At 43.8% G+C, this 26,743-nt stretch overlaps 1 protein-coding gene across 1 annotated transcript in view; it reads left to right on the top strand.

Annotated features, from left to right (window-relative positions):
• The first annotated feature begins 9,720 nt into the window (after positions 1-9,720).
• SYDE2 (synapse defective Rho GTPase homolog 2) overlaps positions 9,721-26,743 on the top strand; it is a 28,560-nt gene continuing 11,537 nt past the window's right edge. The window contains exons 1-3 of the mRNA XM_030493553.1: positions 9,721-9,911; positions 13,552-14,280; positions 23,684-24,777. Coding sequence (XP_030349413.1) covers positions 9,806-9,911; positions 13,552-14,280; positions 23,684-24,777 — 1,929 coding nt within the window. The 5' untranslated portion in view covers positions 9,721-9,805. The remainder of the gene's footprint in view (positions 9,912-13,551; positions 14,281-23,683; positions 24,778-26,743) is intronic.

Raw genomic sequence — 26,743 nt, 5'->3', positions numbered from 1 at the left:
TGAATTTTTGGAGTGTTTTCTATGACAGCAGGATGCTGGTAGGAGAAAGGGGCAGGACTGGGGGAAGGAAAAGGAACATTACAGTTCTTGGCCATAAAGAAGGAAAACGTACTGTGTAAAAGAGGGCGTTGAATCCTAAGACAAGGTGTTAATGATATGAGATATTAAAGCTCTGAGACTTGACGCTGCAGGTAACAACAAAGCATTAGCTTTCCTGCATCAGTAGTGTTGCTGAAACACACTGTCAGTTTTGGGGTTGTTTGCAGAGCAATGCAGAAGGCAGTCTTTGCTCTGGGTTCTTTTTTCCCCCTAAATACTTAGTAGTGAACATGTATGAAGATCTGCAGAAATACATTCTCTGTGTGTGTCTGTGTGCCCCCAGGGTTTTCTTTTCAAAGCCTGCAGGCTTTAACCTGCCACTAAATAGTTGCTCAGACAGCGCCCTGTCTGTCACACAAGTGCACAACAGTTCAGAGGGGCTGCAAACTTGTAACGGGGTCTTTGTGCATAATTTAGCCCATAATAGCTGATAACTATCATGATTATAATGGGTTGCTTGGGGATACATCTTCTGATTAAGGAATGTTAGCATTGGCAGCTTTACAATTTGACCAGTTTTTTCTTTGTTGCTGGTGGTAAAAAGAGAAGCCACTACACAGTTAAAACCTGGTTTGTTGTGTTTGGCTGGTTGAGTTTTATTTTGAGAAGGAGGGGGATAATTTTAGTTCTTCAGAACTAAAAATTAGATCAAAATCCTGGCAGCTGTTCAAGATAAATGAGCAACCTTGCAAGAACGGGGGTTCTGTTGCCTTGGAAGCACAGTCTGAAAAAGCCAGTTGGAGTAATTTTAGTTTCAGACTTCCCTCTGCCCTTGTCCTTCTCATGCAAATTCTGTTTTTACACTCAGTGTATCCGGTTTAGCTGTGTCTCTTTTCTATATAGACAGGAGGGGAATTTGCCAGACGAAAGTGGAAGAACACCAAAAATGACCTCTGGTCAGAGCAGAAACTGGTGTTTGGAAACATACAAAGTTAAACCCATCCAAAAATAGATTAAAAAAATCAGTCATTTGAGATCTTACAGCACAATGTAACAAACAAAAAAATAAGAAACCAAACCAAACCGTAGTTTAAATACTTGGGTTTTTACATACTATTGAGTCTTTTTATTCTGGAGAAGAATATAGCATTTAAGTAACAAGTTTTAGCAATCGGAAGGTTTGAATGTTTAAACAAGGAAAAATCTACTCAGAAAAATTGATATAATCTGATAAGTATACATGGTCTTTCAGAATCCCCCTGTTGTGATATCGCCCTGAAATTTGCTATATTAAAATGCTGTGGGTCTGTTGTGGACATTACACAGATTATGCTGTCGCACAGCTGGAAACTCAAGTAATTAGAGAAGAGATTAGCATAAAGTAGTGCTTCTATCCACTAAAGAATGTAAATATTTTGAATATTTTCAATAGCTCACACTTCTCAATAGCAGGTCTCACCTGAAGAGTGCCCTTACTGTGAGGACCCACTAGAGAAAGCACAGAAGCCTTTGTAGCCTTTCCTGCCTGCTTGGAATCAGCTGAGATACATGGACTTTCCACCACTGCTACTCAGAAAATATTCCACCATGAAAAGTAAATTGATTTTCAATTATTACAAAGATTCAATTGCATTTTAATATATATTTTGTTTTATATTTTATTCCTGGAAACTCAGAAGAACCCATGCAGGGCTGGCGGACAGTCCCTGTGCCAGGTTTTGGTGTCGCTTCTGCCTGTTGAGCTGCTACGGGCTGTGTGGTCTATTAAGCTGGGTAGGAAGAGATGCCACCTATGACCATGTGCCACAGCCTGAGCAGCCACAGAAGGCTAGCAAGACATTACACTAATACGTCATGTGAGATGTGACTAGATAGAATACCTGACTAACAGCTGGATTAAATATTTGGACATGATTCCTAACCACATGACTGGTGAGACTGTTGGGATAACAGTAGGACCAGATAACTTGAGGTATTTCAAACGAGATTGGTCCGAATACGAGCGAATGAGATGCGTGATTAAGGGAGCACAAATGAGATAGATTATAAATCTATGTCTTCACATCTCTTTTCTTGGATTCTGTCATGTGTCCCAGGGGAGACTTCATGTTATGCTGGACACTAATAATCAAAAGAAGCTTGACCATGCCACCTTCCAGACAGCTGCTGTGCTTTTGTCACTCCTTGTTATCGCAGCAGCGAGTGAGTGTTGGGAGCAAGCTGTCAGCAGATGGTAGGCAGCAAGTTTGTAATTGAGGGATTTTCCCTGCTGCAGCAGGATCAAGTACTACTAGTCGTCTTCTTGCTACTTAGTTCTTTACAAGTTAGGAAAGCTCATCAGGTCAAAAGCTGTGCTCCATAGTGTCTGGCCTAAGCACTGTTTTTTCTCTAGTGAAACTCAGTTTCGTTCTGTTCTGCTTAATAGGTGCACTCCAGGAGATGCAAGAAACCCTCCAGGGCTCACCCGTGCAGCTCTACAAGAATGCTTTTCTAGTTTTCAGCCACTGCACTGAAGCAGCGTTGTTCAGATTCGGCAAACCAGCTGGGGATGAGCACGCTAATGCATGCACAGAATTCACTGTCGTAGTTTCTTACCATTAACTTCTCTGACTGCTCTGTTTGACACACACACACACCAGAAAGAAAGAAGAGAATATTACACATATGAAATTCCACAGATCTCTCTGCAGCCTGAGGGGATATACTGCGTTTCTCTGTCTCTCCCTCCGCCTCCCCTTTTTTTTTGGCTTTGCAATATACAGCATGACTATCATGAAATAATCATATATGCACCCATATAAAGTTGTTTGAGTAACCAAATTATTTAGCTTACACAAAAGAGAAAAATAGACTAGATCTTTTCAACATGTGAAAGTGATTGGCAGATTTTGCCTACAGAAACAACATCTGTTGCTTAAAATTTAAGGTTATAAGAGCACATCTTCAAGGCATCCTTGCGATTATCTTCAGTCTTTGAGCACAGCACACTATATCCAGTTCTTTAAAAGGATCAGTCTTCTAATTTAAGGACCTTTCCACTGCTCTTTTTAAATACTGCCTTTCCTTTTGCAGCATTTAGAAGTCCTCTATGCTTTGCTCTGACTCAAAACACAAAGTTTTGAGGCTGACGATTAGAAAAACCCAAACAAACCACTATTTCTAATGGTAGAAGTGGAAGAAAGGAACTTTGAGAAAGTGGATTCCCCTAAGAATGTGTTCACTAAATGTGTTACCCCATTCTGGCATTTTCTTGGCAGTTAGTAGGTAACTGGAAGCCATTCAGGATATTCTTACATTGTGTAAGTTGTGCAGGATTTTTAATAAATAAGTTTTGCATAGGCAGCAGGTTTTAGGACCCTGTTGCATAATTGGATTTATGGTAGATGTACCTTGCAACAGCTCCTGGACTCTGCTGTGTGGACTGGCAGACCCCTGGCTGTGCTGAGGAGGAGAAAGATGGACCATGGGCAGACGTGGCTGAGAGCTCTGCTTCTTCTCTGCCCACAAATGTGGTTCTGGCCTAAAGAGATAGGATAAAGTAGACAGAGAAATGCTTATTTAGTGTTTTCAGTTCCTTCAGAGGATCTCCTAATGTTTTGAGCATAAATCTGAATCTGTTTTTCTTTTGCCCAAATGAATTACACTCTTTGGTTTTTTTTTCTTCAAAAAAGGTGGAGTGTCACCCATGTGCTGGTTTTGCCTCCATGTTAGGAGAAGGTAATAGTGATGATGGTCATGATACCAACTATTTTTACTGCATGGGTAATGCTTTGCCTTCTTTGTATCCAAAATACTTTGGTATTTTTAGCATATCTTCAGTGAGACTGGCATCCTACCATCGCACTGGCATGCTGTAAGATTGCAGTCAGAGGTGGTAATGACAGCCTTGAAGTTCAATGACATGTTTTGAAAAGCTCATAGGGATGTTAGCTTGCATTCTCTAAAAAGGCAATTACCAACTTAAAAAGCATAAGTGCAAAATAGTAAAAGGAGCATGAATTACTTTCTTATTTCTGTTCAAACAAAACACAGAAGGCAGAGCCGTGAACGCTCCTGCTGCTTAACTTAGCTGATAGCTATGAACAGAAGTATTCCCATCACACTGCTCATTTCTAGGTTAACCTTACATGGCTCTTAAAATTCTTTCCTGTTTAATTTTAGTTACACCTTAACAGGACAAGTAGGCCATGCCACTGGGAGCAATGGGCTCAGCACTTCACATGCAGGCAGGGTAACCACCATCCTGATGCTACAAGTCACCAAAGGCCAGGTGTCCCATGCCACAGGAGTCAGAGAGGAACTGCTGGTGGCAGTGGCTTCTCAGGGGTATGGTACCTCCTTCAGAGAAGGCACGAAGTTTGGTTGGACACAGCCAAGCAAGAGCAGTGCAGGAGTGCTGCAGTGGGTATCACATCTCAATAGCGGTGCTTCTTGGAGCAGTTTGGGATTAGGGAGGTTCCTGGCAATGATGCGCTCTAGAAGGAAGTCAGTGGTCTAAGACCTGACTGCTCTTGGACTCTCTCAGATTTGCTTTTTAAAAGTGCAACCCCAATTGCAAATGGTTCCAGAGCCCGGGAAACAGATGGTGGAACCATTTTGGTAATGAACACCTTCAGCTTTGGCCAGCCTGTTGTCTAGCAACCTCCTCAGGTTTAGAATATAAATGTTTCATTCTCCCATTGGTTCATCTTCCTAAGAAGATAAGCAGCTGTATTCTGGACCCTCTGGGCCTCTCGGGTGCCTTGGCTGGCCAGTTCAAAATGGGGTCTGGGGGTAACAAAGGTATGGATGACTATAGTGGTGTCTGCATCTGAGAGAGATCAGTCGTTTGGCAGGCTGGAGATAATGCACACAGCTATTAGCTGCTGATAGAGTTTCACAGGACTCTTATTTCAGCCCATTTCGATGTCAGGAAGGCAGACGCTTTCAATAAAAAGAGTGCTCATAGATTTTATTGAGGCATTCAAATGCTTCCAGTTCCCAGCTGTCAGCAGCTCTGCTTCGGTCAGGTAGTTGTCACTTTATCCTCCTGTCTGCGACAGGTCTTGAGAGAAGAAAGATACCAATTTGCTAAGCTTTAATGAAAAGGAGACTCATTCACCTTTCCAGACACACTTAGTTTTACTCACACAAATTAATCCCGTTGAAGTAAAATAAAGCTTATCTTTGCACGGTTGCATCCTAAATTAATACGTAACTTTTATTTCAGGTACATCTGAGGATGTTTTATATGCTGTAACAAATGTAACAGATTTTCCTAAATCAGACTGAAGCAGTTCAAAACCAGTCCCTGACTGTGCACAGAAATGAAAGCCTGTGTACTTAGGAAAGCACAGCTGCTTCAACGCTATCTGCTGAGGCAGAGCTGATCTCTGACACTGTCAGCAAGGCTATGAAGGGTATTTGTCAGTCTTTTATTAGGATCTATTTATCTCTGTAATTACCTGTGTAATTTCGTAGTTCAGCTTGATCAGTGCCCAAACATTGCCACCTGTGCATCAGTTTCTTCACCAGGGATAGCTTTTTCAGCAAGGCTTTTCTTTCCTCCAACTTAAGTTTGACTTCTTTGCTTGCCCAGTCCTTTACAATCCTCATGTCATTAACTCAGAAAAGATTAAGTGATTGGTGAAATCTCAGTCTGCTAATGAAAAAAACTTGAAAACATTTCTCTTTGTACCTTCAGAAGAATACTACTGCTTTCTATTTGCTTAAACACTGTTTAACCAGTCCTGAATATTTGCCAGTCTCCTAATAAGAAGCCTCTTCAAGTCGATGCAAGATCTATTCCTATCCTCTTGTAGCAGCTTCTACTTTTCATAGAAGGCCGAGTAAAAGGACTTGTGTTCAGCACAGAGTGATTTGCAGCTCCTGAACGAAACAAGCTGAGCTGAAAACAAAAGCTCAGCTTTGACTCTTACTCCAGTGGCTCAAGTTGGTTCCAGCCAGATCCTTAATGTTATTTTATCTGAAGGTTGGGGTTTTTTTGTGTGTGATCAATGCCAACTCTGTTGGGCAAATACAGGATGCATAGGGATTTAAAAAAAAATCCATCTGCCAACAAGTAAAAGTGCTTTGTAACCACAGGTTGGAATGGAAACAAATTTCCAAGATACAGATCAAACTGTGTTTATAGACTCAACTATTGGCAGCTTTTCACTGGGCTATTTCCTATGTGCCTATTGCATAGAGGAATAATCTAAATGCTTAAACTAACATTTAAAACCATACAGAACATGAAGAAAACACTGTGTGAAGCAGCATGGAAAATACAATGATGTTGAATTTTCTTGTTTTTCCATAGCTAATAGTCATGGGAGAAGGCAGTACTGCACACCAAACAGCAGTACCCCAGTTCGTTGCAGGATTTGGTCCTTACTCTGGCTAGTACCTACTTTCTAGTAATATTGTTCTAATTGCTAAAAGGGAATATCCAAGTAGCAAAAATCTCCAAAAATGCCACCTAAATAAGGAGGAACTTGCTAAAAGCTACATACAATTCCTTTAAGTGCAGTAAGTTGTTACTTATTAGGAAACTAATTCAGACAAGCTAAGGCACAGGCAGAGAGGAGGAATCTGATTTCCCATTAGAACAGGATGGAAATCTGCAGGTGTGAAGATGACAGCCAAGGTAGGTGTAGATTTCTTCTGTTTGCTCAATTTGAAATGGTTGCCACAACTCTTTCTAGCTGAGAAAGCTCAGAGTTCATCTGCTAGCTGTTGATGTCTTTTTCAGTGTTTTTTGTGGTTTTTCAGTGTTTTCAGTGTTTTTTGTGGGGTAGATCCCCTCTTCCAGACTTCAAATGCATGCCCTTTGTCTCAGGCATAATTTGCTGGTGGCACAGCTGACCTCCTGATAGCATCAGTAAGGTTGGTGCAGTTGAGCTGTGGTGCCCATGCAGAATTTCACCAGGGATTTTGTCACCGGTGTTCTGCTCGGCTGGACTTCATTCCTGTTATCCAAGCCATGTCTCAGCTAGGGAGGGTGGCAGCTCCAGTACGAGGAAAAGTTTTGAGCTGGGAGAGTAATTTAGGTTGGATGGAATTTCTGGAGGTCAGAAGCCATGTAAGTGAGCTTGGCCAGGGCCAGCCAAGTTTTAAGTGTCTCCAGAATGTAGTTTCCACAGCTTTTCTGGGCAGCCTGTTTCACCATCCAACTATGAGATGAACAACAACAACAAAAAAAGCACTATCCAAGTATGTTCATATCTTTCTTCTTTGACTGTATCCTTACAGATCAGGACCACAGTTCTGAAAGGTATTGTAAAAGGCCTAGGAATTGTGAATTAATCTGCTGGAGATAGATAGATTCATTAATTGTGCACAGTGAATGCGTTTTCAGAAAAGCACTGATAGGTTTTGGTTTATGTATTTCTTACATGCCGCTTTGCCCAACATGCAGTTTCTAACCCAAGCCACGGGTGCTGCGATGCAGCTATGAGACGGGGCAGGATTGGACCCCTGCAGGGACAGAAGACAGGCAGACCGCTCAGGACTCACAGCAGTGAGCACTGAAACTGTCCAAGCCACCACCGTCTTGTCTGTGATTTTTCCTAACCAAAGGCATTCTGGAATGGTTTTACATCTTGCTCTGAAATTCATGCAGAGATATTTCCCAATATATGTATTTAAAGAAACGCAAATGGTTTCAAAGGACACGAGGGCAAAATGGCATTTCAACTTGTTGCAATATGACGTGATAACTATCGTGAGGTTTGGTTTAGATTAAATCATAACTACTCTGTAATGTTTGGTTTTGGTTTACATTGTGGAAATACAGGTATTACTGGGTTACTACTGTCTGTGCCTTACATCTAAAGATTCAACATTTAAGATTTGTTCTTCACAAAGCTAGTTTCAAATGATCAAATTATTACCCCTCCCCTCAAAATTCGGTAAAAGAAGAAATTGTGAATACGTGTGATGTTCTTGAGCTGTGGTTGTTTCCTCCAGAACTGAATGAGCCCTTCCTTTGGCCCCGTGTCTGGGGGTTTGTTACGTACCGAGGCAGTGCTGTGCTTGGCATGTGGAACGTGTGGACCGCCTGCCTGCTCCCGGCTGCCTTCCACAGGGAAGTGACATCCAACACACTGCTAAAGGGCACGAGATGGTGACGACTCCTCTGCTCTCACCCACAAGACAGGTGTGTCATACATTGTTCATAAGGTATGTAATGTAAAAAGCTGCAAAATATATTCCTGAAGCTGTTTACAGTGAAATGAAATGCGGGAGACGTAAACCCACATAGATGTTAACCAATGAAAGCTGTCCCAGCATTTTATCTTGGTGAAAAATCAATTCCATACCATTTCCCAAGATAGATAGGTTTTGAAGGGCCGTGTGCTTGCATTAACATTGCATGATGTAGTTGAGCAACACATACACCAAGACCAGATTTTTGCCCACTTCAGCCGCCTCAGTACATTATTTGCTCCGTCCTAATGCCACTTGTCTTCTACCTATGTGGCATTTTGGCTGGAATACTAAAGGCTACTGACACCGAGGCCAGCTTTGTCCCTGTGTTGCTGGCATTAACTCTGCTAAGGATGGTGCAAAGGCTTTGCAAGAGAGTGAGGCTGCAGGGAAACAGTCCGAAAACCTGTCAGGGAGCGAGAACTGCCACATGCACAGAGGAGAAAATAAGTTTGCAGCTTACAGATGTGGGGGTTTTGGGGGGAATGGCCGGCTGAATGCGAGCCAGCTTGTGCCCAGGCAGCCAAGGCGGCCAACAGCATCCTGGCCTGTATCAGCAATAGCGTGGCAGCAGGGCCAGGGCAGTGATCATCCCCTGTACTGGGCACTGGTGAGGCTGCACCTCAAATCCTGTGTTCAGTTCTGGGACCCTCATTACAAGAGAGACATTGAGGTGCTGGAGCAGGTCCAGAGAAGGGCAATGAAGCTGGTAAAGGGTCTGGAGAATAAGTCTGATGAGGAATGGCTGAGGGACCTGGGGGGGGTTTAGTCTGGAGAAGAGAAGGCTCAGGTCGACCTTATCGCTCTCTACAACTACCTGAAAGGAGGTGGTAGTGAGGTGGGGTTGGTCTCTTCTCCCAAGTAACAAGTGATAGAACAAGAGGTAACAGCCTCAAGCTGCACCAGGGGAGGTTTAGATTAAATATTTCTTCACAGAGAGGGTGCTCAGGCATTGGAACAGGCTGCCCAGGGCAGTGGTGGAATCACCGTCCCTGGAAGTGTTCACACATCATGTAGATGAGTCTCTCAGTGACATGATTTACTGCTGGCCTTGTCAGTGCTGAGGTAACGGTCGGTCTTGACGATCTTCAAGGTCTTTTCCAACCGAGTTGATTCTGTGAGGAATTTTAAACGTGCTGTGTCTCCTTTGGCGAGGCATGCCGTGCACACGGCTAAGGCAGGTGATGGTACTCCGCTATGTAGTGCGGGACACTCAGCGCACAACTCGGGGAACTGCTGGGAAGCCCGTGCCCGGGCAGGGCGGCCCCCGAGCCCCCTCCCGCAACCACCGGGACCGGCTCCCCTCAGCCGGGCCGGGGCGGTTAGGTGAGGACCAGCCCTGGCCCCTCACGGGCGGGGCGGGGCGGGGCGGGCCGGGCATGCGCGCTGCGGGCGCCCTCTCACCCCGCTCAGCTATGCGAGGTATGTGCGCGGCGGAGCCGGGGCTGCGAGCGCGGAGGCACGCCGCCATGGGGCAGCGCGGCCCAGCGCTCCCGCCGCCGCGCAGCGGGGCTGCCGGGTCCCGCGGGCCGGGGCGCAGCGCCCGCTGAAGGCTACGGGGACGCAGCACCCAGGCATGGCTGACCCGCTCCGCAGGACGCTCTCCAAGCTGCGGGGCAGGAGGTCCCAGCGAGGGGCGGCGGGCGCCGGGCACCGCCACGGCGGGGTGTGCGCCCCGCAGGGTGAGTGGCTGCGGGACGGGGCTCCTCCGCCTGAGGCGGCGCGGAGGGGAGGAGGGCGAAAGGGGCGAGGAGCCCCGCGGGGAGCTGGTCTGGAGTCAGTCAGCCCCGATAGCATCGTCCCGTCAGTGTTTGCTGCTCCTATCGGGAATAAGGATTCCTCGTTAACGCGGGGGGCTCTCGGTTTTGGATCAGCGCTTCCTCACCGCGCGGGTCTCTGTCACTCTTGGCTTGGGTTCGCTGCCTGCGTTTGTGTTTGTTTAAGGTCCCGCTGAAAGCTTACAAATCAATTTTTAGTCTTAGTGTTGTTGCGTTTAAATACGCGGTTGTTATATTTCGTAGCTGTGTTAGGAAACGTAGTGAAAGAAAACGTGTTTAAAGAGCAGCCAGAACTGTGGATTGTTTGATCCGTATATGGAGAGGCTGGAAAAGCTGTTCCCCTCTTCCTTACGATTGGAAAAGCAGTGCACAGCATTATGTTGAAATATTTATATACCTACGTAGTAGGCTGAGTATCAGTCTTGACCTCAGTTGAGCTGGAACGTTGAAGTTCTTTGGTTTTGCTCATAGATGAGCATATATGTGTTGTTACCATAAAGGCTTAACTTTAAATACTGATCTGTGCAATTTTTTGTATATAGAGTGGAAGGTGAAGGAAATTCCTGTGTTTTTTCTCTTTCCTTTTTATTTTTCTTGCTTAAACACCTTTTGAGAGGGACCACTGTATTTTGTGTGGAGGCCTGGTCTGTTTTTACATTAAAAGTATTAAAGTACTGCACACACATTAAATATATTAAAGTGCTAACAAGAGAGTAGGCAGCATTCTGCTGAATGGAACTTTGCTCTAGAACAAGAAGTATGTGCCTGGCCTGTCTATGTCGGAGCGCTTTGTATTTATTTAAAACCAGCTCGTTACTATAACAGTTAACGACGTTGAAAACTTGCTCTGTGATATCGAACCACTGGTTGTGCAGATACTTGCATGTGAGACAGTTTGTTTCTAAAATAAACACAGGCATAAGGGCTTTCAGGAGCATGGCCAAGTTCGAATAAAGGGGAAGCGGTGGTTGCAGGTACTGCTGTCAGTTGCAAAAGCTGCAGTTGGAAAATGTGCACATAAGTGTATCATTTGGATGGGATTCAGTGAACATTTGCAATCGATGACCCCCTGGCAGTGTGCTGGCTCATCCAGGGATGGGGTGGTTGTGAATAGGTGTGATAGGTGCAGTGTCTCTGCCAGCAGCAGGGTTGTTGGAGGTGCCTGGTTGGTAATAAGGTTTTTGCAGTGAGCTTTTGCACAGGGTTTGTTACTGAGATGCCTGGGTGGATGTTGGAAACAAAGCTGAGTTTGCTCTGTGCGCTCACTGCTGCTGGGACCAAAAGGGCAGCCTGAGGCTGGTGCCAGATGTGTTGCTGGGTGTATATTTAGGCACATTGTACTTTGTAGGAGCCTGCGGGTTTGGGAATTGTGGGCTGCCTTAACCAGTGCAGATGGGCCTGTGTCGCTACAGTGAAGCAGGAAGTAGCAGATCCTTTTTTTTTGTATGGAAATACAGCTCTTGGATGCTCCATCTATTTATGTTACTGGAGCAGACACTGCTCCTTGGGCTGTCCATGCAGAAGTGGAGGGCTTTGAGATAGGAGGATGCCTGCCCGAGAAGTGCCTGATCCAACCTGGCTTCTTGGAAATACAGGCATAGCCCTGTGCCCCCTGCAGATTAGTCCTTCTGGTTAGTTCTTACTTGAAATAGTAGTGAAATTTGTATCAAGGGGAACGTTTGCAATGGCACACTTAAATTTGGAGGCTGTGGGTGGGGGAAGGAATACAGTTGCTGCCAAATCACTGAAACTTTGCCAGAGATCTGCTTCCTCAGCCCTGTTTCCTCATTTTCCCCCAATTCTGTTAATGGACTGACTTAGACCCCAGTGTAGCAAAGCACTTCAGTGAAGATGTGCACAGGCTTCAAAATGAGCACGGTTAATTCTGTTAATTCTTTGAACCAAGTTAATTCTTCAAATCACAAACGGTGTTCATATTGTGGTTTAGCTAAACAAGTAAACCTCACTTGTAAAAAAATCACCAACTGCTGAATCTTTCATCAAACGGTGTACCAGATCTTATCAAGGATCTCTTCCGTCATTAAAGTACAAACCTAAAAAGAGGGTGGAAGGGGAGGTGTTCAAGTGACAGTCTTTTTCCTGTCTCCCTGTCTGCAGCGAACTTCGCTGGATTTGCAGAGCCGCTCCTTGAATCCTCCAGAGAGGTGTCCCTGTTTTAACATCTGTGATTGGTGTTCAAATAATTTTTTGCTGAGAATAATGTTCAAGCAGTATCAAATAACTGCTCCCATCTGGAATTTCGAACTGCAGAGAGCTTCACATGAAAACAAGTTGTCTTTTTGTTTTTAAGAGAACCCAGTTATCCCCATTCAGTCTCAGTGGCTGAGCAAACCCTGTCTGGGTTGTTCTTCTCCACAGAGGAGTGTGAGGGTTATCTGGCCTCCGTTCCCTGTTTATAATTTGAATGTATTTGCAGCTTTCCTTCCAGTCCTAGTGACAGGACTGGTGCTTGCCTGGACGGGATGTGCTGCTGCATTTGGTGCCCTGCAGACTGCCACTGCTGCAGAGTGGGCTGCTTGGACATGCTCTGACAAGGGGCTCAAGTGCAGGTGGCTTTTTGGATGCATAGTTAAATGTTTGGCTGTTGCTTTAAGGAAATAGTGTCAAGTCTTGGGAGCAGTCAGTGGGATCTGATTAGGTGTTGCATTAAATTTTTGGTGTGTCATTAGATATTTAAAAACTCTTCTACATTTAGATTAGACGTGAGGGAGAAGTTCTTCCCTGTGAGGGTGCTGAGGCACTGGCACAGGGTGCCCAGAGAAGCTGTGGCTGCCCCATCCCTGGCAGCATTCAAGGCCAGGTTGGACAGGGCTTGGGACAATCTTCCCCAGGGGAAGGTGTCCCTGCCCATGGCAGGGGGTTGGAACCGGATGATCATTAAGGTCCCTTCCAACCCAAACCAGTCTGTGATTCTGTGAGTTCTTCTTTCTCCTTCCTTCCTTTCGTGATGGTTTTATTCCCTACAAATCAGGGCTTGCTTCTGTCTTAATTATAGGATAAAGCTGATAAAGACAGTCCTTTCTGGAGGATTTTGTGCAAGATATAGCATCACCTTTATTTATATATAAATCTAGAAGAGAATCTGTATTGGTTTCTTGTAGCCATTTGAGTAGTACATTGTACCAGAAGTAAGGTCTGTTTCTTCATTGGTCAGTAAACTGGAGAAATACCATGTAACAACTTTTCAAACCAATTGTACCTGAACTTAGTGGAAAACCCCAGCCATTCTGTGTAAGTATGCGTGACCTTTCAGCAGAGCTATCTCACTGCCATTTATCTAAATTACATGGTGTTAAAAACACAGCCAAACAAGTCTGCCTCTTTATTAATTATGTGCACATTCTGTTTTGACAGACTGAAATCTAATTTTATGATCACATCAACTTGTCTTCTGTCCTTTCAGATGAGGTCTAATGCAAATGTCATACAACAGCTTGTGTGTTCATCTGTTGAAAGCAAAACGATATTCTAAACATTTGTGTTTCCCTCTCCTTTTTTGTTTTGCCTTTCTTTCTGGGAACAGATCTAATAGAAAATGTTTACATAGCTTCGAGAAGCAGGAAGGAGCCCGAGTCCCCCCAGGCCAGCGCAGTCCCTGAGCACAGGCTGCCAATGAACAGCATCACTGTTTCTAAGAAACGCAGCTGGCTGCAGCAGAGCACGCACCGACCTCCTCCTCCTCCTCCTCTGGAAGAAGAAAATGCCTGTAAGGAAATGCACGGGGCTGTTATCCCGGTACCCAAATCTCCCATCCCACTGCCTGAACCCCCAGTGCCGCAGGTTCCTTCCGTGTCACCGGTGGGGCGGGAGCGCCCCATACGAAGCTGCGCTCCTGTCGGTGGTACCGCGAGCCCTGCCGTGCTGAGGAGCCCTGCTTTGGACTTGGGTGAGGATAATGATGCAGATGATGAAGGAGAAATATGGTACAACCCGATCCCTGAAGATGATGAGCCTGACTTGCCGAGGGTGCGCCCTTCTGCTGTGAATAGCCCTGTTGCTGTGGGCTCCCTGGCTATTCGGTACAAACCCCTCCCTGGAGGTGACTCTGGGATGTCTGCGGGTCCCCATGAGCGTGCACCATGCTCCATGGAGAGCACAGGGAACAGTCGGATGGCTCAGCCCAGCGAAGTGAGTCAGGCCGATGCCGCACATCCCGGGGAGCAAATGCAGCAGCACCAGCAGAGGTTTGCCTGCAAGGCTCCCAGCGTGCCTGCAGCGGAGGACAATCCTACCTTTAAGTGCCCTTCAACAGGTAAGAGGGTTCAGGAACGCAAAAGTGTTTATGTCCTCTGTTTTCTTTTAGAGGAATAATAAACTCTTCTGATGTCTCTCTTTTCCCTTTCACCTCCTTTATCTTTATCAAGCGAATTTCTGGTGGAAATGCTTGTCAAGTTCATAAAATGTGACTCAATTTGTGAGACCGATGTCTACTAAATGTAGAGTTGTTTCTCAGTCATTTCTCAGCCAGTTTGTCCATGGTATGTCCAAGTGTGGTTGTCCTCTGTGCTTTTGGGCCCTCACCTCGCTGAAGACAAAGGTTTTACAAAGCAAACTTGCTAAAGCCTGGTAATGTGAGGACACAGTGGTGGGGTTTCCTTGGTTAGCTAGTGTCTAGCCCTGGCCTTGGATTCCAGCCTCAAAGCTATGTAATGTTTGCAGAACTTTCTTTAACTTGCTGTCTGGGTCTTTTTAGTAAAGACTTTTTGGAAGACCATATAAATGCTATTCATCACGTCACTTTCTATAATTGCTGTCTTGTTGACTGTCTCAGGCTAATCTAATAGACTGGAGAGGAATGGTTTTCACTTTCAGAACCCAGCCTCTTTGTTCCTTGTTATCTTTGGCTGAGTGTTTGATAGTCTCATTTCCATAATTCCATTACTGCGTGGATTCAGCATCTTATTAAATATTTTCCCCAGTCTATTAAAAAACCCCAACAAAAATAAAACCACAGCAAACAAAAGTAAGCAGAAAAACCCCCGAGCCTTTCCAAAAGGTGTTATTTTAATTACTGGTGTGTCTTACATTATCTTGAGCTTAACACTAGTATCCTGTTGAGAGTTAGAAACAGCGTAAAGTTCAGGAGACAGGGAATTCCAGGTTCCCCTCTTTAGAGAAGGCTCGTGCTTTCTTTGCACTGATGTAAGAGCTTGTATTTCTGCCTGGCTCAGCAGAGAGGGCTTGAAACGCCAGCATTGAAGCATATGCATTGTCCTCCAGAGGAGCACCCCCATCCGTCTTGCCGTGCTCCAGCCTCACCATCCTGGCAGGCTTCTGGCCTCGCATCCCCATGTGCCCGGAGCTGCTATGCCTGGATTCCCAGTGCGGAGACTGCTTCTGGGAACAGGGCTTGTTTTCAAAGGCACCAGAGCAACTGCTATAAACAGCAGAAGAAAAAACCACTTGGTCTTCTGGGAGCTCACGTTTTGTTCTTTCTGTGGAAATGCTGTAGACAAGTGTATTTTTAGTGGCAAAGTTACTGGGCACTTGTTTAGAAATAACTCACTTTATAGGTGCATTAAATACTTAGACCAGTTATATTTGCTTGCAAGATAAATGAAATACCATCTTCTTAAGTAGATTTTTGTCATCTTTGGAGCTCTAGGTGTTTTGGAGAGGTCACTAAGCATGGTTATTTAGGAAAGCCATGTGTGTGTTGTGCGAACTGTTTGACCCCCATTTAGGGGGTTAATATCTCAGTATATAGGTGACTATTTCGTTTTAAAATAAATCCCTTTATTTGGAAAAATTCCAAATTGTTTTCATACTGAAGAAACATTTATTTCTGAAAGCAAAATTGCCCATTTATAAATGTGTCTTATGAAACTAGGAGAAAAGTTTTCACCCGATTGGTTTGTTATGCATTGAGTTAATTGAGGTGCTTTAAATGCAGCTCTCATTTTGCATGTATTGAACAGTGATCATGTTGAACAGATTAATTGATGATGAAGTGGATCCCTGCTGCTCAGTAATTGGCTTGATTATGGAGAAGTGACTTAGTTCTTCTTTTTAATCCAGTTAAGGTATCTACAGTTATTTTCAGTCAAATTTAAAATGACAGCTCATCCATACAAAATTACTGCATGAAGGGCAATGTGGCCAATTTAGCTTTATTTGTGTTAGGACCTTACTTGAATTATACAACTGCTATGAAACAGATGTCTATATACTTAGGGAGCTGGGTACATTCAGCAGTTAACTCCTGACAAATAAGTGATTACAGCTTTGGGGAAAAGTCTGCTTACCTTTCTTATTGATATGATTTAATATATGTCAATATTGGTTAGAGCCTAAAGTATAAGATTTTGAGAAGCATGGGCAGAATAAAGGGGGCTCTATAAAAGCCAACAAAATACACAGTTCATTTTGTCATTTGCTGCTTTCTTCTGTGGATAATGGAATCAATTTTACCTTTAAAACTTTAAACATTGTTGCCTTATTTGGGTTTCCAAATTTGTAGAGAGAAAATGCTTGTGGACTTGTTTTTGCTATTTTTTTGAAAGAGGCTTTATTAGACAGAAGTTTAAGAAAAAATAAGTTATAGAATTCAGTTATTAAGAGTCTTTCGAAACACAACAGCAGATAGATATTTCCTGTAAATGTTATCAATAAAATGGGTCGTAGTTGTAAAGGTGCTAATTTGCCCATGGTCTTAATTTACACCGTTAGTTCCTGGTGTTAATCTGGTTACTTTCGACAGTAAATGCCATTTATGTTAATAGGATTTGTCAGGTAATTCCTTGGTGAGTAATTCTAGCCACACTGGCTTTTAAAAAGAAGCTGATTAGACATAAGGTGCCCCTTGGTGTTTCCAGGTACAAGTGGTGTCCCTCAGGGGTCGGTGTTGGGACCGATCCTGTTCACCATCTTTGTTGGTGACATGGACAGTGGGATTGAGTGCGCCCTCAGCAAGTTTGCCGACGACACCGAACTGTGTGGTTCGGTTGATACGCTGGAGGGAAGGGATGCCATCCAGAGGGACCTTGACAGGCTTGTGAGGTGGGCCAATGCCAACCTTATGAAGTTTAACCAAGCCAAGTGTAAGGTCCTACACCTGGGTCGGGGCAATCCCAGGCACAGCTGCAGGTTGGGCGGAGAAGCGATTCAGAGCAGCCCTGCAGAGAAGGATTTTGGGGTGTTGGTTGATGAGAAACTGAACATGAGCCAGCTTCAGTGTGTGCTCACAGCCCAGAAAGCCAACCGTATCCTGGGCTGCATCAAAAGGAGCGTGACCAGCAGGTCAAAGGAGGTGATCCTGCCCCTCTACTCTGCTCTTGTGAGACCTCACTTGGAGTACTTTGTGCAGATCTGGTGTCCTTGCTGTAAGAAGGACATTGAGCTGTTGGAGCGAGTCCAGAGGAGGGCCACGAGGATGATAAGGGGGCTGGAGCACCTCCTGTACGAAAACAGGCTGAGAGAGTTGGGGCTGTTCAGCCTGGAGAAGAGAAGGCTGTGTGGAGACCTCATAGCAGCCTTCCAGTATCTGAAGGGGGCCTATAAGGATGCTGGGGAGGGACTCTTCCTTAGGGACTGTAGTAGTAGGACAAGGGATAATGGGTTTAAACTTAAGCAGGGAAAGTTCAGGTTAGATATAAGGAAGAAGTTCTTTACTGTGAGGATGGTGAGGCACTGGAACAGGTTGCCCAAAGAAGTGGTAAATGCTCCATCCCTGGCAGTATTCAAGGCCAAGCTGGACGGAGCCTTGGGCGACATGGTCTAGCGTGAGGTGTCCCTGCCCATGGCAGGGGGGTTGGACCTGGATGATCTTAAGGTTCTTTCCAACCCAAATCATTCTATGATTCTATGGCAAAGCTTGGGAAGATAACGTATTTTGTTTATAACAAGTACACAAGAGGTGGGAGTAAGAAGGTAACTTGGTTCCACGTTCGTAATGTAGAAACAGCGCCTGCTTGTGCTCTTAGGCCTGTGGGAAATTAGTTTTAAGAGGAAAGGACCCTGGAGGCTGTTTGTAATTTGATGTCTCCTTGCACAGATAAAATGATTTGAAAATATTGTTGGGGTTTTTTTTTTTATTATAAATGTAATATGAAAAATTCTACATCTAGTTTTTTTTTGCCTATATAAAGTGTTAAAGTAAATTTTGTTTACAGCTGTTTAGGATTGAATTGTAACTGTATGTTTTTATAGATGTGTGTATCACCTGCAAAACATTGAAGAAACACTCCTTAATAATACCACCTCCTGCAATAGATTTACACTGTGGAGCCTTCTGAAGAATTTGTAATATTTTTGCTTTTGGGTAGGATTACTGTTGGGATTAGTGTCTACCTAATCAGTAGAATCATCTCACATGTGTCTGTATCTCAGAGACATCCTGATAGGGCTTGGTGCGTTGTAGATTGCCAGGATCTGGACAGTGCTTTTGCTATGGAAAATGTACCTGTGTTAGCTGTCTGGGTGGAAAATCCTGGTAGGAATCACCATAAACAGATTACATTTCAACGTTGAAGGAAGCGAAGGTTGAGGTCCCTTCCAGCCTGGTATCCTGCGGTAGCACGTTCACACTTAACCCAAATACATGCCAAATAGAGGTTGTCTTAAGTCACATTCAAACTACAGTGTTCTTTCACCACTTAGACCGTGGAAACCACTATCCTGGTTTCCAAATACATCTTTTGGGGCCAATGCAAACAAATATTTTGTGTGCTTAAATGTTGCAGATAAGCTTCCAGCAATATACAGAGTATACTGGGCAGCAAAGTCTATCTACCAGTTTCTTTCTACATGTTGCAAATACTATTTGCTTAATTTCTATTTTTCCAGATGGAAGATGCTTTGTGGTTTAACTGTTTTCCAAGTGCAAGGAGCTTTGGTTTCATGAGGCAGAAAAGCATTCATGTGAAATATTTGCATAATGTTTGAGATACCAGAAAGGTTCCTCTGCTTCCTCTTTCTCCTGCAGAGCTGAAGCCAGTTTCTTGGTGAGCTTTTGAGGAGTTTGTGCCCGTGCTTTTGAAGGTCTAGGGCTTATTTATGCACGTGTCTTTGATCTACGGGGTAACAATGCCATAAAGACCTGCTGGTGGAAGAGGCAAAAGGATGTAGCAGCTGTGGAGTGGGAGCAGTTAATTTAAAATAGCTATTACTTTTTCCAGTTTGATTTGTACTGAGTAGCTGTTCATATGGTCTGATTGGGGAAATAGGGGCAAAGCTGCTTTTCATACCATGGAAGGCACAGTGAAGGGAGGAAATCTTCGTGAGAGCAGCCCAAACACAGTGCTTGGCATCAGGCACGGTGCTGCCACTCACATCTTGGTGTGATGCCAGCATCTGAACGGAGCCAACTGCAGTTTATGTGCATTGCAGAACCGTTGATGTTTAAAATACCTGCAACTAACTCATGCTTGTGTGTAGATACTGAACTCTTTAAGTGTGGTCAGAGACCTAAAGTGCTGTTACACGTGCTTGATCCTCTCCCTATGAGATACCGCTGTCAAGGATGCTCTGAGGGTTGCCAGCGTGATGAAGCACAGGCAGTGAGTGGTCAGCCCCTTCGCCTCTCGGTGTGCAGGAGCGTTGGGGGTTCTGCTGGAATCACTTCCTGTTTTAACTAATGGGCTATCGAAAACAATTTATTTTTTATCTTTTGCTCCAGGGATCAAGTGATCCCCAGGTTGGTGGGTTTATCATGGCTTAATTAATGTCAGTGTGCATAGTGTTTGAATAAAACAGACTATCTTTACAGGATTCTTAGGGAGGTTTTTGTTTGTCTGTTTTTTTGGTTGGGTTTGGTTTGTTTTGGTTTGGTGTTTTTTGATTTTTTACCTTTTAAATAATTTTTCCATTCCTTGACACTGAAACATTATGCAGAATGGAACTCAGGCTGCATTGGTCAAAGTAGTAGTTTTTCTAGGGGTAAAAAAGACTATTATTTTACAGGTTAAAAGAGGAGACTCTTCCATTTGTTTAGATAATTAAGATGTTACATAGAAATAATTCCATTCAATTTCATTTTTTGAAAGTTTTTTTCCTTTTTTTTTTTTTTGTGTATGTGTGTTCCCCCTCACCCTGAGTTGCCGATGTGAATAGAAGTGACGATATCCTTATATGTTAATTGAAGTTGCTTGATTCTGATATAGCATGAATTCTTCTCTCAATGCTATTTACAATTCTGTTCTGAAGTTTCATATCAGAGCAGGTCTGGAGCTCTCTGAGGATGAACAAACATAAGTTGCCTGCAGCTGAGTAAGTTAACAGCCCTTGACATCAATAGAGCTGTGTCATTTGTGTCAGTTGAGCATCCAGATCAGTATTTCTTGTGGAATCTGGCACAGAAAAACAGTAGCCCATTTTCACTCACCCATTGTTTGCTACAAGAACAATTTTGAGATATTTGGGCTTTTCTGTTTTGATTTGCTGCTTTTTCATTTTTAACACATCTTCCTAAAAAGTCCTTGGGTTGTTTTTATAAATAATAATACTAAAAAAGGATGAAAAATGTAGGCAGAAGGGAGGCTTTGGTTTGGAAAGTTACAACCACTCAGTGTTAGCTGTGTTGTTGGGTTTTTTTTCTCTTTTGAAAATGAAATGGCTTAGATCTTCAACACTGATGCCGTTATTCTAGAGAGATGCTTTTGGTGTTAGATTGTAGTGTTACTTATGAAGTATGTATGGAGAATGGTAGGAAAAATTAAATTACCTTTCAGGTTTAGTTTGGTGGGAACTCAGCATTTCTATTAACTGGGAGAGTGGCTATTTGATACTTCAATAGCTCGCTGTAATAAGGAACTAATAGTTTTCTGACTTACTCATTCACTTCAGCTTGTTGCTCCGAAAATAAATTACAGGTTTTCCGAGGAACTTTAAAGTAACTCAGAAACCCTACCTGAAGCGATGAGGAATGTGACATGTGTAATAGGATAATCAAATGTTCCTGTAAAATAACATGCCTTGCTGGCAGTGGGTATGACAGTGATATATGCACCCAAGCACATGTAAACAGTGTTAAACAGGGTCAGACAAGCATCTTTACTGTGCTAAATCACTGTATATGTCTGTCAAGGGCTGTGTTGTAAGTGCTTCAGATGGTTTGAGTCCTCTCTTCCCTTGGGGCAGTGTTGTGTAGGGGTATGGTCCATCCGTGCCAGCCTGCTCGACCAAGGGGACAGTGGCAATTGCCCTGTGGACACCAGGCCAGATGAGAAGGTATAGAGGGGTCTGGGTTTATAAGGCACTGTGGGCTGGTCGTGTCTCTCCAGTTGTGTCCCTTTGGTCGCAAAAAGGTTTTATTCTTTCACACAGCCATATCACTGAGTAAAGTAAAAGGCAGCTTTACTAGTCAAGCTGAACAAACAGCTGATGGAAGCAGCCACTTGTGGTGTCAAGTCAGTTCGACTTGGCTTGTGTTGGCCTTCAGAAGCTAGGGGTTCTTTTTCTTGTGTTGCTCATAATGCTAAAGCTTCAGGAAAGCATAAGGTGTATGTAGGAAAGACAGTGTATCGTAGAACAGCCCGGGTTGGAAAGGACCTCAGATCATCTGTTCCACCCTTTGGTGGGAAAGACAGCCTCGACGAGATTACCTAGCACCCTGTCCAGTCGTGTCTTGAAAACCTGCAGTGATGGGGACTCTACTGTGTCCTAGGGGAGCTTGTTCCAGTGATTGAGTGTTCTCACTGTAAAAAAGAAATCAATTTATATATATTCACATAAATATATAGTCAGCTGCATACATAAAACTGACCATCCCCTTGCTGCCCTGGTAGTCATTTACTCAACAGGTGCCTCTTATTTTTCATCTCCTTCCTTCTCCACCATCCTTCTGTAAGGGTATTTTTAAAGCTTAGCTGCTGAGATGGGATGTGCAGTGGCTGAGTGAGTAGGGGCAGGGACAGTGAGGAGCCTGTTTGCAGCAAGCCTCGTGACTTGGTAAAGGAACGAGGAGCAGCTCGGTTGCTCTGGCACGCTTGTGGGAAAGCTGTATCAGATGGGTAGGCTGGGAAGTGAAGTCCCAGGCTGTGCTACAGCTCCTTTTGCAGCTTGTTCAGAGCTGTGTCGTGTACACTCTTTAAAATGGCGTGCATACCTCAGCACATTGCTGGCTTTAGTGGAACAACATGTGGCTCGATGCTGATGGGAATACCATCCTGCATAATACTCGACTGTTAAGTTTCTTCCAGCCACATATTTCATTTTAACTGTTTGCTGCTGAACGCAGCAGAAGTTGGACACATAAAAGTCAGAGTGTTAGATTGACTCTTCAATTTTAATGAGCTGGGAAGGCGGGGAAGTTTAATTTGCTGGCCTGCTTTTCCAAGCCTGTGCCAGAGACTTTTGACAGAAAGGGAAGATTAATGTTAGCGGGCTGCAGTATGGCACTGATTGCTATGGAGCGCTCCAAGCCAGCCCACCAGTGGGACTGTGCTGTGATTTGCAGTACAAGGGAAGGCTTTGTCCACTTTTATCAAACACCACATTTCTAACTAGCTGCTTGCCAGAAAAACACAGCAGGCGTGCTAGAAATAGCCCTTCCCCTACGAGGGGACTACTTCCATGAGATGCAGGGCCAAATGAATTTTCCTCTGTTGCTCTGGAAAACATATTCTAGGCGTTATTTTTCATAACTGAGACTTTTATACAGATACTCTTTCAAGCAACTATCTGCAAAAGTTATTAAAGCCAAATTTCTGTTGGGACTAGAACTGGTCTTTGTAGGGGTTTTTTTGGGGGGAAACTAAACCTACAACAAATCACTTTGACCAAAGACCAGATCACCTGATTAACTATTTAAGCTAAGTGAAGTATAAAAAGTTATAATTAAATGGTGAAAATTAATTTTGATGAACAAGGGGCTTGTAGAAGTCACTAGCTGTATGGTGATTTGGATTTGAGGTGATTAGTTTAGAATTGAAAGTGGGTAAGCCTTTAAGAAATCTGTAAGAGAAACCTCTCTAAAGTATGATTTGCTGAGTATCTCATGAAAACAACACTGCAGGAATGAGGCAGTGCAGGAAGGAATAAATCCTTGTTGTGTTCCTTCTCCTTTGTCGTGCAGCGGAAAAGAGGAGCTGAGAGAAATGATGGAAGAAAAGCTGTGAGATGTTCACTGTCTGTGTCTACACAGGGGGGATTTAGGGCTCTTTGGGGTAATAGAAGGACATGCAGAAGAGTAGTATAGTCATAGTCTTTTCTAGAGACAAGTGTCTTTCCTCTAGACCTAAGAGGAGCGGGCAGTGCTGATGTGTTGGCTGTGTAGCTAGCTGCTTTGTAGACAAGGGTGCATTTGCCATATTCCAGTGTTTTCCCATTTAAGACTGGTTTCATTGCACCTGTGCCCCAGGAATTCAGCCACGTCTGCTTGTACAGGGGATACAAATGGATTGAGCTGAATGCAGCGGGTGAGATAGCTAGTTTGTTTTTACGTAGTTTCTGGCCCTTTCATCTCCATAAAGCAGAACAAATCTGGCTTTTGACTATGAACTGCCAAACTTGGCTGAATGAGCCAGCAGAGTACAGCTTTCCAAATGCTCATGAACATCTGACTGATGAATGAATGATGGTTGTCTGAATGAATTGCGTTTATCAAGTTATGACAAATCAACATGTTTTCCTCTAGCTCAATATTTGTTTTTTCATTGCTGTGAACAGCAGTTACTGAGTGGTTTGAAAATGATTATTCCTTCTCTTTTCTTCTAAAGGGGCTGGAGGTGTACTTCCACACAAGGCTGATATTCCCTCAACAGAGGTTTCTCCTCCAAGTCCCAGTCCTCTGAAAAAAAGTGGATCAATCAACTGGCCTTTCCCTGATAGAATTAAATCTCCCAGAACTGTGAGGAAGCTTTCCATGAAAATGAAAAAGCTGCCAGAGCTGAGCAGGAAGCTGAGTGTCAAGGGAACTTCAAGCCATACTAGTTCAGATAATCCTTCTTCCCTGCTGAAAGCCAGGGATACAAGCCATACAGTGTCTTTGCCATCTTCTGGAAACTCAAGCACAGCTGCCAGCAGGAATGTGATAAGTCGTTACCACCTCGACAGCAGCGTGTTGTCGCAGCACACCCCCAAAAAGAAAAGGTCGAGGAGCTCCAAATCCTTCAGCAAAGGTGGTTACCTCAGTGATGGCGACTCTCCCGAACTTATAACAAAATCAGGTAAACATGGGCATGAAACCAAGTGTGGGAAAGGAAAGGAAAGCCTTCCAAGTAACAGTGGTAAAACCGAAATAGATATCGATGCCTTCAAACACTACAACTTTTCTGATCAACCCAAGTGCTCTCAGTACCTCTCTGGACTCATGAGCATTCACTTTTATGGTGCTGAAGACTTGAAACCACCAAGAATAGACTCAAAAGATGTCTTTTGTGCAATACAGGTTGACTCAGTAAACAAAGCGAGAACAGCCTTGCTTACGTGTAGGACAACGTTCCTAGATATGGACCACACGTTCAACATAGAAATCGAAAACGCGCAGCACTTGAAGCTGGTGGTGTTCAGCTGGGAGCCCACCCCAAGGAAGAACAGGGTGTGCTGCCATGGAACCGTAGCTCTGCCCACTCTCTTCCGAGTGGCAAAGACACATCAGCTGGCTGTCAAACTGGAACCCAGGGGGCTTATTTACGTCAAGCTGACACTCATGGAGCAGTGGGAGAACTCTCTTGATGGCCTTGATGCAGATCGGGAGCCCGTGATGTTTGGGGTAGATGCTCGGAAAGTTGTAGAGAAGGAAAACGCAGGCTTGATGGTGCCACTTTTGATACAGAAATGCATCCTGGAGATTGAAAAGAGAGGCTGTCAGGTACTGTGCATACTTTAATCTGTTTTGTTAGTATTTCCGTGTTGGGGTAGCTGTTGTCACAGAGTGTGTGCAGTGAGTGGGAAAGGGGAAATGAAAAACGCCTTTACATGTCAGTTTTTGTTTTCTTTTGCTTTGCTGCTCCTGTTTGGAAGCACCGGTCACTGTAATGTGGGAAGAATAACAGGACTGTGTGAAATCAGTGCTTCTAACTTGGCCTTTGTAGAGGAGATGTACGCTTGCTCACAGGAGAGCTCACAATACTGCTTTAGGACTGGGAGAGTGAAATGAACCTGGATCCCCCAGTTCATTTTGAGCCCCCTCAAAAAGCAGAGCTGGGAACTTGAAAGTGCTTGATTCCTGAGACACGGATCACTCCGTAAGGACATGTACCTAAGTGCAAAAATGAGTTCCCTTCTTCCTAAAATTGAGGCATCCTGTGCAGTGACACAAAGTGATGAGGACAGGTCTTTTGACAAGACTTTACTTACATGTGTGCAGTCTCAAGCCAATGTGCCAAAGACTTGTCTCTGGCATGTTGATGAAGATGAAGAGGAGGCCCGGGGAGGGGCTGAATTAGTTGTTTCCCTATGCTACTGCCCCAGGCCTTTCTTCAGGTTGTTCTCAAAATCAGGACAGGAGATGAATGCTGTAAAGCAGCAGTGCCCAGTGTCTTCTCTTCATCCTAACACAATTTTTTGGTTGATGTAAGGTAATGGACAAAAATGTGCGTGAGGAATGAGGTGTGGAAACAAATAGGCAGTTATGGATATTAGACAAGAAGGAATAGGAAGGACTATTCACAGTCCTAAGGTCGGATGGTGGGAGGACTCTAGCATACTGTTCCACAGCATGTGTGAGCCCTTGGTTTCTTGTACACCTGTTCTTGCTCAGGTGAAATTGAGAAGTAATCACACCTACCACTGTTTCTATCTTAAATTGCCTGCAGGTTGGATATAGTTCCAGGTGTTAAGAGATTAACTCTGCTATTTATAACCTAGGTCATAAAACATAGAGAAATCTTACTTCTATGTAATTACTTTGCTGGAAGTCACTGCTGATAACAACTGTATGATTCTTATTGTGAATGCTTCCATCATTATGCAAAGCAGTGGAAAAGAGAAGTTTGATTCTTACCAATGTATGTGTCCCATGGTTTCAGCATTTTATTTTGGGCTTATTAGCACCTAGTCATGCAAATGACATTGGGTAATCAAGGCAACACTGGTAATGAAGCGATTGGGATCTGAATTGTCTGAATTTACCTGGTGCTTTTGAGCATGAAATCTGTTTCGTGTGTTTGCACAAGGAGAACCAAAAATGCAAAATATACTGTTAACTTCTTTTAACCAGATGCTTGTCTGACATTTATATATACTATAGACTGCAGACTGCTGTCATGGTGCGTTACCTCCACCTGAATTCAGATGTGGCATTAGAAAAGTTTAGAAGAAATTGTCTTAGGCAAATACTAGATCGTGATCGGTCTTGGGAAGAGGGAGCACAAATTCAGTTGGGTAACTTTCCATTTATTTAAACAGGAATTAATATATGGCCAGACAAATATACTTGCTTACAAGACAGGATTTGTATGGTCTAAGCCAGTACAGTCGAAGTCAGGGTTTGTTTTTTGTTTGGGTTTTTTTGTGTGTGCTTTGTTGGGGATTTTTTTGGTGTTTGTTTTTTTGTCTTGGGGTATTTTTTTGCCTTTGGAGTCCGTAGGAGTTTTGGACTAACCATTTACTGCTCGGTACAGCTGTCTATAAAGTTCATTAAAATAAAATGAATGTGCTTAAGGTTTAGTTCCTTAAGATCATAGGAGTGCTTTGTGTAAATGGTGTTCATGAAAACGAAAAGTAAATAATGATAAAATGCAAGACTTGAGTGCATGAAAGTACATGATTTAACCAGTAATTCAGTCCAAGAGTGTGGTGGTTTCATTCCTATCACTTCGAGCATGTTAAATAAC

Source organism: Strigops habroptila, chromosome 8 (genome assembly GCF_004027225.2).
Source record: "Strigops habroptila isolate Jane chromosome 8, bStrHab1.2.pri, whole genome shotgun sequence".
Classification (NCBI taxonomy): domain Eukaryota; kingdom Metazoa; phylum Chordata; class Aves; order Psittaciformes; family Psittacidae; genus Strigops; species Strigops habroptila.
The sequence above is the reverse complement of the archived record's forward strand: the minus strand, read 5'-3'. Positions and strand labels throughout refer to the sequence as shown.